The 13,402-nt window shown below is 38.6% G+C and overlaps 1 protein-coding gene across 4 annotated transcripts in view; it reads right to left on the bottom strand.

The window, feature by feature from the left end:
- Positions 1-12,046, bottom strand: part of SAMSN1 (SAM domain, SH3 domain and nuclear localization signals 1) — a 174,764-nt gene extending 162,718 nt beyond the window's left edge. For 2 of the 4 annotated variants that reach the window (XM_055567801.1, XM_055567800.1), the window contains exons 1-2: positions 11,814-12,046; positions 4,073-4,188 (exon numbers count right to left, since the gene is read on the bottom strand). Coding sequence is in view for 1 of the 4 variants with exons in the window: in XM_055567800.1 (XP_055423775.1) it covers positions 4,073-4,096 (24 nt within the window). In the remaining 3 variants the exon portion in view is untranslated. The remainder of the gene's footprint in view (positions 1-4,072; positions 4,189-11,813) is intronic. The other 2 variants (XM_055567802.1, XM_055567803.1) reach the window with 1 other exon arrangement.
- Between the last annotated feature and the right edge of the window lie 1,356 nt (positions 12,047-13,402).

Raw genomic sequence — 13,402 nt, 5'->3', positions numbered from 1 at the left:
AGGCAGAGGAGAGGGAAAGACAGAGACCGAGACACTGGGAGACACTCAGAGAGAGAGATGAGTTATGCTCCAGCACCGGCCAAAACACATGTAGGGATCAAAAGCTGAGAAAAAGTCAACTGAACTGACAGTCTGAGAATAAAGCCATTTCCATTTCCATCCCATTGCATTAATGTAAAATCATAAAACAGGTGAAAAATAATTTAAAAAGAACATTTATCATCTTCACATGAGCTAAATAAAAAAGGAATTTTACTATTAAAATAATTAACCTATGATGAAACCAAAACAGGAAGAAACAAAAAATAAAACAATTAAGTATTGAAAATAATATAACCACAGACATTTGTATTAAGTAATCAAAAATTGGGATGAACTCTAGACATCTCAAAAGAATTAGAAAATGCTGACGAGTTCACCCAGAGTGTATACAAGAATAAACAGAAAACCCATGAATCATGCAGGTAAATATGTGGAGGACATATTGAGGCATTACAACATCAGATTATCAGGAATTCTAGCAAAATAAAGTGAGAGATTTTTCTTGCCAATCAAGAAAACTAGGGACCAATTTTACTTATAGTTTTAAGAACTCCTAAATGTAATGTTAGCAAAATTAAATTTAATAATGTATTTAAAAATTCACCATGGTCAATTACAGGAATACAAGGATATTTCAATATTTAAATATAGTGTAACATGCTTAAAAATTTTTTATCACTTCAATAAATATTTTAAGGCTTTAAACAATTTATTATTCATCCTTGATAAAATTTCAGCAAATTGGGAAAAGACAGAACTTCCTCAACCTCATTAGGGTTATTTATCAAAAACCTCAGGAAGACTCAATTAGAAGTAATTACATGAATGTTAGAAGCAAGACTAGGCTGCCTGCCATGTAGTATTTTTACTTGTCAATGTTATAGGAGAGAGAGGGAGAGAGAAGCTGAGAACGGTATAATTGCTACAGAAGAGGAAAATTTACAGATTATCTACATAAAAAGTACTAGAAAAAAACATAGATTATTAGAAGCAGGAAGACCAAGGTTCAATTCCTGCATCAGGAAGATCCTCTGGAGAAGGAAATGGCAACCCATTCCAGTATTCTTGCCTAGAGAATCCATGGACAGAGGAGCTTGGCAGACTATAGTCCATTGGATTGCAAGAGTCAGACACGACTTAGCAACTAAACCACCACCACTTCCTTGCCATATTAATATTTGAAAATCAATAGCACATCTATAAATCAGCAAAAACAAATTAGGAAAAAAATCACAATAGCAACCAAAATTTCTTAGACCACTAGCAATAAAGTTAGCAAAGATGTACAGGAATTTTTTAGAGAAAATTATAAAACATCTTTAAAGGCCATGAAAGATTAGAATAAGAGGAGAGTTATACATGTTTGTGGATGAGAGAACTCAACCTCAGAATGAAGTCAATTTCCTCTAAAGATGTAAAATTTAAATTTATTTTAATCAAAATCCCATAAAATATTTTGTATAACTTGATAATATGATTCAGTATATTTATAGAAGCAAAGATTTAAAAAGTCCACATTTTGAAGATGAACAAGAAGAGGACATTCTTAGGAGTAAGATATCTGCTGGGCATTAGAATTACCTTAATAGGTATGCAGAACAGTCAAAAAGAAAAGGATGGCGATATACCAATGGGATAAAATATATAAACCAAATAAAGATAGGGGCAGCATTTCAAATCACTGAAGAAATGGTGCACGTGAAATTGATTTGTAACCTTACTGGGTTACAAAGTCAAGCTAAACTCAATAACTCTATGATGAGCTCAACAAAAAAATCATCCTGCTTCTAATGAGCAGGTTTTCTAAAAGCCTTATCACCATGTAAAACTCTAAAAAAATTTCTGGATTCAGAGTGGCCCACATAAAAGGATATTCCTGACTCCCTTTTGAAAAAGAGACCCCATTTGGAGTTTATAGATCCAAAATAATAGCAATCACCTTTAATGGATTATTTATAGTATCCTTGGTTAAAAATGAGTAGTTCATTAAGTTTGGCTTTATATTTCTCTTAAAAACCCCATTTACTAAAAGATTTACAATTTCCCCCTACACTTAAGAGAATGTTTAACTCATTCATTGACTTTCCTAATGCTAATCTTTATGCGATGCTTATTATTTAGCATCACCTATTTCTTAAAGATTTAAAGGTCAATATGTTTATTTACACTTCCATTTTTAAATTCTGCAATCTCTCCACTAAATCAGTAGTTTTTAATTTCTTCTTTAAAATGCTGTGCCCCATGTGTTCACATTCCTATAGGCACAGATAAAATGTATTTTGAATTACACACCAATTCCTGGCAAAAACTATGACCCCACCCCTTTTTCACAGCTCATAACAGCATGGTAGGGTGTCACAACACCCTGATTAGGAGCCCATATGCTAAATAACTTTATTTATTTATTCCCCAAGAAGGAATAAAAATATCTAAAATAGTTTTGATTTTTTTTTTTAACCAAGTACCTTGTGGACATTTTCTTATTATAGCAATTACTTTTAACCTCATATAAACTTCGGAATGCTTACCCACAATAAGTCAGTGTTAATGATGGTTAAACCTAAGCTAATACGTTTCTAAACAAGCCTGGCTTAAAGAGATGGAAAAGAGTTGGCAGTCAAACTGAGTACATGAGGCACGTCTTTGAAGCAATCCTTTTTGAGGGCGTGCCACCTTCCCTATATTACAGAGAAAGACAATCACACTCATTATATGGTTTTATGTCTTGACTAGCAGGATTACAAAGCATATGCCATGCTATGCTGAGCTCTGCTATGTTATAGAAATATTAGCATACTGCTTATAGCACCATTCAGCGTGATTTCAGAACACGGGCGGCTCTGCCGCTACACTGCCTATTTCCATGGGAAGTATATTCCTGTAAACCACATACAGCTCTTTTAGAGCAACTAGAAGCAAATGCATAATACCACTTAAATCACCTGAAATGGGATTTCTCTAGTCAGATTTATATGGCACAAAGCAAAGTTGAGCACTGGCGGTTATTTTGTAAATTAGGAGTATATAGGCAAGCTGAACTCGATGATTCAGCCTGCCACAACTCACAATTGCATTTTATTTTTCAAGATGCTCTAAGATTAAATCCCTTATCTTGGCTTAAAATGCCTCCTGTTTAGGTATTACAACTATGTCAGCACCATCTCTAGCACTTATGTTAATCTTCTTTGCAATTTGGAAAGAAAACAAACATCAAAGTAAACCATTTTATTTCCTCAAATGACAGGGATCTCCCATTGACATCTTGAAAAACCAATGAATAGGCATAATACCCTGCTGTAAACACAGATAGAAATGAATAAAATTATTTTTGAAATCCATTTTTAGCATTGGCAGATGGTCACAACTGCAGGTTAGAGTTTTAAAATATTTCCAGATCTATGACTACCTGCTAACTTCCACTGATCCACTTCAGGCTAAAAGGAAAAAAAAAAAAGCCATAATGTAAAAAAGAATTTGAGAGCTGCCTACTCCCTTGAATGAGCACATCTGCAGGACTGGATTAATCTATTGTACCTTGCATTTACAGGGCTGTATAACTCAGAAACCTGCCTCCATGGTGGGTTTAACCAAACCAACATTGAACTGAATCCATTACTCAAACAATAAAGGAGGAATTTTGATTACTCAGAATGTCCCAAAGCAAAACCAGTAAGCCCAATGCAGCGTATTTTGCAAAATAAAAACTCTTGTGCTCAATAATGAAAAGAAGAAAATAGTTCCTCAAAAAGACTATCTACATCTCACACTTAGAAATTCAATATCAAATTGTTAAGTAATTAATCATTGTTATAGATAAATATATGCTGCTTTTGTAAATTACTTGCCTCTGCACACAGTTGGCTAAAGTTATTTAATGAAAATGTTTCCTTATTTTTCTGACGTTGACTTTCTTATGAAATCCTACAATGTATCCTAAAATATCACCACTTAGGGGATTTAGGGTAGACCCTAGTTCCAGACAATAGAATAAAAATGAGGATATAAATGGTACATGTATTAAAAATCTTACCAGCGAAAAGCAGAAAAGATTCATTTTGGTCAGTTTCCACTCCTTGTCGCAGTGCTCTCTCTTGGCTTCACAGCTGTTTGGACAGTGCTCCCGGGAGATTACTCCAGAGTAAAATCCTTGCCATAATCCCAGGGATTCACAGACCATTATCAAATGAAATAGGTCTTTGTTGAACAAACAATTTTCTAAATTAATGAGGAGCCCTGACTAATAAAAGGAGAGAATGAGACTAACCATGATCTTTGTAAACAGATTTCAATGGTGACAATAATATTCCTAAAATCTGGAAGAAAAATGCAGTGGAAACAACCACAGGCCTATTTGAGTTAAAAATATGAAGCACGCCCTGGAGAAAATAGCATTCTCTGACGTGAAAGTAGCCTCTTCCCTTGAAAGAACTGGTTCAAAGCTCAGTACCAGGTGCGCCCCATCACCCATGTCTTCTTCCTCTTCCACTGATTAAAATAATGTTGGATCCCTTACTCTTTTTATGATGGTAAATTATGCATGATTTAAAGTTTCCCATTTTAATCATTTTTAAGTGTACAGTTTTGTGGCATTGGGTATACTCCTGTTATTGGGCAAACATCACAGCCATCCATCTCCAGAACAATTCCATCTTATAAAACTGAAATTCTGTACCCATTAAACACTAACTCTCCTCCATTCCTTCCTCCCCCCAGCCCCTGGTAACCACCATTCTACTTTTTGTTTCTGTGAATTTCACTATTCTACATACCTCATTTCGGAGAGGGCAATGGCACCCCACTCCAGTACTCTTGCCTGGAAAATCCCATGGATGGAGGAGCCTGATGGGCTGCAGTCCATGGGGTCGCTAAGAGTTGGACATGACTGAACGACTTCACTTTCACTTTTCACTTTCATGCATTGGAGAAGGAAATGGCAATCCACTCCAGTATTTTTGCCTGAAGAATCCCAGGGACAGGGGAGCCTGGTGGGCTGCCGTCTATGGCGTTGAACAGAGTCGGACACTACTGAAGCGACTTAGCAGCAGCAGCAGGTACCTCATTTAAGTGAAATCATGCACTATTTACCTTTAGTAATTAGCTTCTTTCACCTAGCATAATGCATGTATCAGAAATTTTTTTTAGTGTAATTGAGAGTCCCTTGGACTGCAAGGAGATCCAACCAGTCCATCCTAAAGGATATCAGTCCTGGGTGTTCATTGGAAGGACTGATGCTGAAGCTGAAACCCCAATACTTTGGCCACTTCATGTGAAGAGTTGATTCATTGGAAAAGACCCTGATGCTGAGAGGGACTGGGGGCAGGAGGAGAAGGGAATGATAGAGGATGAGATGGCTGGATGGCATCCCTGACTCGATGGACATGAGTTTGAGTGAACTCCAGGAGTTGATGATGGACAGGGAGGCCTGGCGTGCTGTGATTCATGGGGTTGCAAAGAGTCAGACACGACTGAGTGACTGAACTGAACTGAACTGAATATTCATTGGATGGATGTACCACATTTTTTCAACAGAAATGGGGATGATTAATTCATTTATTTGTTCATTCATTCATTTGTTTTTATCAGAGTATAGTTGATTTACAAGGGCTTCCTTGGTAGCTCAGTTGGTAAAGAATCTGCCTGCAAGGCAGGAGACCCGGGTTCAATCCCTGGGGTGGGAAGATCCCTTGGAGAAGGAAATGGCAAACCACTCAAGTATTCTTGCCTGGAAAATCCCATGGAAAGAGGAACCTGGTATGCTACAGTTCATGGGTTGCAAAGAGTTGGGCACAACTGATCAACTAACATTGCTGTCTTAGTTTCAGGTATGCAGAAGACTGAATCAGTTATACATATGCATATATCCACTTTTTTAGATTCTTTTCCCATATAGGCCACTACGGAGTATTAAGTAGAGTTCCCTGTGGTATATAGTAGGTCTTTGTTAGTTATCTATTTTATGTATGTGTGTATATGTCAATCCCATCTCCCAATTTATCCCTCCTCCCCACACCCCAAGATGTATGTATCACAATTTGTTTATTCATTTATGTTGATGGACACTTTGGTTACTTTTACCTTGTATCTATTGCAAACAATGCTGCTTTGAATATGAGCATACACGAATCTGTATGCATCCCTGATGTCAATTCTTTTGACTGTTTACCCAAAAGTAGAATTCTTGCAAAGTTAAATTTAGATCTTGCAAATATGCTTTTATTTCAGCTGGCCTTGGACTTATTTTTCCTTTAAATTATATTTATTTCTGGTTCCCCACTGGAAATGGCATCTACAGTTGTCCCTTGTCCTTTAATTAGAAATACCTGGAGAGTTGCATGGTAAACTTCTACTTTAGAGTGTTATTATCTAAGAATACTTTGAGTTCCATGTAATAGACTACAGGACAGACTGCTTACTCATGACTAAGAACTATTCTTCTCATATAAGTGTTGGTCTGTTGATTCACAATTGTTGGCACTGATGCAGAGCATTGCCTTTGACTGTGTGGATCACCAGAAACTGTGGAAAATTCTGAAAGAGATGGGAATACCAGACCATCTGACCTGCCTCTTGAGAAACCTGTATGCAAGTCAGAAAGCAACAGTTAGAACTGGACATAAAACAACAGACTGGTTCCAAATAGGAAAAGGAGTATGTCAAGGCTGTATATAGGCTGTATATTGTCACCTTGCTTATTTAACTTATATGCAGAATACATCATGAGAAACGCTGGGCTGGAAGAAGCACAGGCTGAAATCAAGATTGCAGGGAGAAATATCAATAACCTCATATATGCAGATGACACCACCCTTACAGCAGAAAGTGAAGAAGAATGAAAGAGCCTCTTGATGAAAGTGAAAGAGGAGAGTGAAAAAGTTAGCTTAAAGCTCAACATTCAGAAAACTAAGATCATGGCATCCGATCCCATCACTTCATGGGGAATAGATGGGGAAACAGGGGAAACAGTGGCCAACTTTATTTTTCTGGGCTCCAAAATCACTGCAGATGGTGATTGCAGCCATGAAATTAAAAGATGCTTATTCCTTGGAAAGAAAGCCATGACCAACCTAGACAGCATATTAAAAAGCCGAGACCTTACTTTGTCAACAAAGGTCCATCCAGTCAAGGCTATGGTTTTCCCAGTAGGCATATATGGATGTGAGAGTTGGACTATAAAGAAAGCTGAACACCGAAGAATTAATGTTTTTGAACTGTGGTGTTGGAGAAGACTCTTAAGAGTCCCTTGGACTGCAAGGAGATCCAACCAGTCCATCCAAAAGGAGATCAGTCCTGGGTGTTCATTGGAAGGACTGATGTTGAAGCTGAAACTCCAATATTTTGGCCACCTGATGCAAAGAGCTGACTCATTAGAAAAGACCCTGATGCTGGGAAAGATTGAGGGCAGGAGGAGAAGGGGACGAAGAGGATGAGATGGTTGGATGGTATCACTGACTCAATGGACATGGGTTTGAGTAAACTCCGGGAGTTGGTGATGGACAGGGAGGCCTAGCGTGCTGTGGTTCATGGGGTCGCAAAGAGTTGGACACGACTGAGGAACTGAACTGAACTGAACTGATGCAGAGAATCAGTGAGGTCAGAGTCATGGCCACAGGCCACAGTTCCCTTGCCCTTCCCTTCAAGATCTGAATGTGGATGCACAAGCTCAAAGCATGAAGCTCTCACACTTTTAGATGAAGGCATCAGACACCATAGGCACGAGTGTCAAGTAGCCCTCTGTGTTTGGCTGCTTTTTTATGCTTCTCCCTAGAGCCTTGGCATCCCTGTAAGTTATACTATTTCTGCATGCTTTCTCAAGTTAGTACTTTTGGGGAGTATTATTTAAGGTATATTTTGAAAAGATATAATATTAAAATTTAATCAAAACCAGATGAAACTAGGACTTTGAGCCTCTTCCTTAAGGTCTCTTTTAGAAGCTATAACACTAATTCAAGTGCCAATATTTTTAAAATTTCATTATGAAATTTTCACACATCCTCAAAAGTAGAGTTCAATAATCCCTTCATATTTCCATCATCTATGTGCAAAAATCCATCAAGATGCCCTGTTTTATCCTTCTCATTTTTCTTTCCTGCCAAAGTGTTTTAAACCCCAGACATAATGTCATTTCACTCCTACATACCTTCACTTTGTGTCTCTAAAATGTTTTTTTGACATTTTCTTAGATAATCTAAGGGCTATTGCTACACCTAAAAATTATTCCACGATAACTTCAGATACTCCTTGTGTCACACCTGCCTTGGAAAGAGAGAGTGTCTTCTCTTGATTATGAGCTGAGGCTGGAACTTGATACATAGAACATGGCAGTGGCATCATTGTGCTAGATCTAAGCCTTGTCTTTAGGAGGCTGCCAACTCCCCCTGCCTTCTTTGAATGCAGCTGTTTTATTGTGAGGGAGCTCAAATAGCACATGAGAGACCTGCATGAAGCAACACTGAAGACTCCTGTGAAAACCCCAACTGCTCTTCAAGCTAGCAGGCAGCACCAATATGCTAGCCCTGTGACCAAGGCCGTCTGGGGAGTAAGGCCCAAGTCCCTGGCGAGCCACTTTAACTACGCCAGATGGAGCAGAGAGCTGTCCCTCAAGAGAGCTGACCGAGTTACAAAATTGTAAGGAAATAAATTACTGGGTTTTTTTAAGCCATGAAGTTCTGGGGTGGTTTGTCATGTGACAAGATAGCCAAAGCACTTTCCATAATTAAATTCCCCAATGATCTTTTTAAAAAAATAGTAATAATTTTCATTTGCTCCATTTGAGTCAAGACACAAACGAGGACCACATGTCACATTTGGTTGTCATGTCTGGCAAGTTTCTTTAATCTCCCTACTAATTCCTCTGTTTGTCTGACTCTCTCTGTCTCTATCTTTTTCTATTTCTCTTTTTCTTCCTTGCTATTAACTTTTGCAAAAATTAGGTGCTGTAAAATATATCACATTCATATTTTCTTTTTGCTTTAAAACTTTTCTTTCTGTACTTTTCCCCTCAACTTGAAGTTCTCCTAACCTATATCTTTTAGAAGCAATCAAAACAATAAAATATCCTTTTTTTTTTTTTTTTTTCGGAAAAAGGTCTCTGAAGTGTTTTATGTTACATGAAGATACTACCCAAAAGTCACGGCTAATTCAAAGAGCAGAATAGGTCCTGATGGGGACAGCAAACCCTTCTATTGCCTCACCTCACATTCTTCTTTTCTCAAATGCTGAAAAAAAACTGTTTTTTATCTATTTCCTCTGAAGATAGAATTTCTATACTCTGTAAGTTGATAATTACTTTTCATTCCAACAGGTAGTTATCACGATAGTATGCAAAGGACATAAGTTTGGAACCAGACAGACCTGAATTTGAATTCAGTAACTTACTATGAAATCTTTGACAAGTCACTTAACTTCTCTGAATGTCAATTTCCACTTCTATTAAAAAAAAAAGTGATGAAAGAATCTTTCTTAAAGTCTGTTTATTTAAATTGATTCATGTGTGATAAGTCACTTCAGTCATGTCTGATTATTTGCAACCCTTCAATGGCACCCCACTCCAGTACTCTTGCCTGGAAAATCTCATGGACGGAGGAGCCTGGTAGACTGCAGTCCATGGGGTCGCTAAGAGTCGGACACGACTGAGCGACTTCACTTTCACTTTCACTTTCATGCATTGGAGAAGGAAATGGCACCCCACTCCAGTGTTCTTGCCTGGAGAATCCCAGGGATGGCGGAGCCTGGTGGGCTGCCGTCTCTGGGGTCGCACAGAGTCGGACACAACTGAAGCGACATAGCAGCAGCAGCAGCAGGACTGTAGTCGGCCAGTCTTCTCTGTGCACGGGATTCTCCAGGCAAGAATACTGCAGTGGGTTGTTATGCCTTCCTCCAAGGGGTCTTCCCAGCCCAGAACTCAAACCCATATCTTCTGTAGCTCCTGCATTGCAGGCAAATTCTTTACTGTTGAGCTACCAGGGAAGCATACATAAATTGATACCAATGTATGTAAAGTGAATTGCAAGAAGAATTCAGCAGATGCTATTGTGAATTAGTTTGGTCACCTCTTTGAATTGCAGTGTGTACCAAGAGCGGCCACTAAATTTCACTGTCAAACTAAAAGAGAAGGAAGGAGGGCTGTGTCATGGTCAAAACACATCACAGCAGAAGCCACAAGATCTGGATAATTTTATACCTAGCTTTAGAAATAAGGAGCTCCCTGACAAAGTCTCCCAAACTTAGAGGATTTTTTAGCTTCTTAATCTACAAACAAAACCTATAGACTAAGTCTTTCTTAACATTTTTCACATTAAAGAACACACACCAAAAAATGGATGTTTCCTTAAGTTTCCATTGATCACTTCCAGTTCCAAGGAGGTGTTATATTAACATATATGTAACCATTCTTAATGTATCAGCAGCTCACTACACAACAGTTGGGAAACTCTGATCTGAAAGATATCTAAAACTCGTCTAGCTCATGACACTCAAGGTGGATATTTCAGAGCAGAAAAATATGGTGAAGTTAGAGTGAGAGAGAGGAAAATTTCAAATTACATAGAGGTAAATCTAATACTTATATTCAAATTTACTGCATGAAATTATAGTACAGACAATTCTGAGACCCCACCTTATCCCCAAGTGGTACTTCCTTAAGTTAAATCGAAATAATTATAAATTATCCACTCTTTTCATTGAAAAGGAATGTCTTAACTCAATAAATAATCATTTATTGTTTCAAGTCCATTTCTAAAATTTCATAAACAAAGGACAGGAATAAAGTCATGGATTTTGAAGAAGCGTAATTAGAGTAGTAGAACATAAAGTATGTATCATTTTGGAAATTATCCATAGACAGGATTACCATCATATCTATTAATTTATTCACCCAGATAACATTGTTCTCCCATTTTTAAGCCATCAAAGGAAAAGGGAGGAAAAGAGAAAGGGAAAGGAAGAGGGAAAAAGAGGGAGTCAGAAAAGGGGGTGGGTACTCTTACAGTACATATATTCTTAGGACAGACAATAAGTATCTTAACTTTCATGGACTGATTTTGAAGGACAGCTATAGTGTTCACTGCTCAGGCATGTCCTACTATTTGCGACCTCATGGACTGTAGCCTGCCAGGTTCCTTTATCCATGGGATTCTCCAGGCAATAAATAATAGTGGAGTGGGTTGCCATTTCCTCCTCCAGGGGATCTTCCTAGCCCAGGGATTGAACCCAGGTCTCTGGCATTAAAGGCAGTTTCTTTACCCTCTGAGTCACCAGGGAAGCCCAACCTTGGGGTCTAAGTAAAAGTACACAGTAAAGGTATGGGTCAAAATTCCCTCAAAAGTCTATGATATGACAGACGAGGTTAGTAGTTCTAATTCCCCAGACAGTTACGGAATGGTCAAAGATGTTGAAAGTTGAAAGTGAAAGTCACTGTCCTGTCAGACTCTTTGCGAACCCATGGACTATACTGGAATTCTCCAGGCCATGATACTGGAATGGGTAGCCTTTCCCTTCTCCAGGAGATCTTCCCAACCCAGGAATCGAACCCAGGTCTCCCATACTGCAGGTGGATTCTTTACCAGTTGAGCCACAAGGGAAGCCCTTGTTTTTAACAGAATGGTCAAAGAGACCAGGAAAAGCTGACCAAAGAAGGAAAGTTCAGTCTACACACTTCACCCATAGGCTATCAATAACTCACACACACACTGGCACACCATACAGTTAGTAAAATAAAGCAGAAAATGTGTATACTGAGAAAGCAGAGAGGCTAGAGCTCTGATTGTTCTTACCTTGTCCTGAAGATCCCGGACGAGCCCCCAAGATGATAGCTTATGGTGAATGATGTCGAATCCATGATCGCTGAAGAAAAAGATTTAGCTATGGGATCGGGGACTAGGCTTGATCACTCAGAGCTTTTGTGTGGCAGAAGTTTTATTACAGTGAAAAAGGTTCAGAGAAAGCTTCTGACCTAGACATCGGAAGGGGGACGGAGAGTGCCCCCCTCACTAGTCTTATCCAGGCCTTATATACTTTAGCCAGACCCACTCCCACAACATATATCTTAAATTAACAAGATTAGAACTAACAATAGAAATGTTTTACCAGACCCACACCCACAATACATGTCTTAAGATAACAAGATCAGTCAGGTGGTTCTTGTTAAGGAGAAACCTGTCCTCAAGTAAGTACATTGTTATATTGATTAAGACAAAAAATGTAGGAAAAAAAAGTTTGTCCTTTTCTCCTCCTTGAGAGTCCCAGCTAAGGGACAGCTAAGGAGCACCATATTTGTTAAATCAGAGTTTACAGGAATATGTTGGTTTTGAAATTATGAAATTTCTAGCTTTGTCTGGTAAAGATTTTCAGTGTTTCCTGAAACCAAAATAGAATTTTATAAAAACAAACTTTTAGGAAGTTTAAGAGATTCGTTTTAGAAAGTAGCTATTTGCAGATATGGTAGAGAAGAAAAATGTTGCTTAAAAGGTATTCCAGGGGTTCAGTTCAGTTCAGTTGCTCAGTCATGTGCGACTCTTTGCGACTCCATGAACCGCAGCACGCCAGGCCTCCCTATCCATCACCAACTCCCGGAGTTCACCCAAATCCAAGTCCATTGAGTCGGTGATGCAATCGAACCATCTCATCCTCTGTCATCCCCTTCTCCTCCTGCCCTCAATCTTTCCCAGCATCAGGGTCTTGTCAAATGAGTCAGCTCTTCTCATAAGGTGCCCAAAGTACCGATGTTTCAGCTTCAGTATCAGTCCTTCCAATGAATATTCAGGACTGATTTCCTTTAGGATGGACTGGTTGGATTTCCTTGCAGTCCAAGGGACCCTCAAGAGTCTTCTCCAACACCATAGTTCAAAAGCATCAATTTTTCAGTGTTCAGCTTTCTTTATAGTCCAACTCTCACATCCATACATGAACACTGGAAAAACCATAGCCTTGACTAGACAGATGGAACTTTGTTGACAAAGTAATGTCTCTGCTTTTCAATATGCTGTCTAGTTTGGTCATAACTTTCCTTCCAAGGAGTAAGCATCTTTTAATTTCATGGCTGCAATCACCATCTGCAGTGATTTTGGAGCCCAGAAAAATAAAGTGAGACACTGTTTCCCCATCTATTTGCCATGAAGTGATGGGACCAGATGCCATGATCTTCGTTTTCTGAATGTTGAGCTTTAAGCCAACTTTTTCACTCTCCTCTTTCACTTTCATCAAAAGGCTCTTTAGTTCTTCTTCATTTTTTGCCATAAGGGTGGTGTCATCTGCATATCTGAGGTTATTGATATTTCTCCTGGCAATCTTGGTTCCAGCTTGTGCTTCTTCCAGTCCAGCATTTCTCATGATGTATTCTGCATATAAGTTAAATAACAGAGCG

Source organism: Bubalus kerabau, chromosome 2 (genome assembly GCF_029407905.1).
Source record: "Bubalus kerabau isolate K-KA32 ecotype Philippines breed swamp buffalo chromosome 2, PCC_UOA_SB_1v2, whole genome shotgun sequence".
NCBI classification, from domain to species: domain Eukaryota; kingdom Metazoa; phylum Chordata; class Mammalia; order Artiodactyla; family Bovidae; genus Bubalus; species Bubalus kerabau.
Note: the sequence above shows the minus strand (reverse complement) of the source record. Positions and strands in the feature narration are given on the sequence as shown.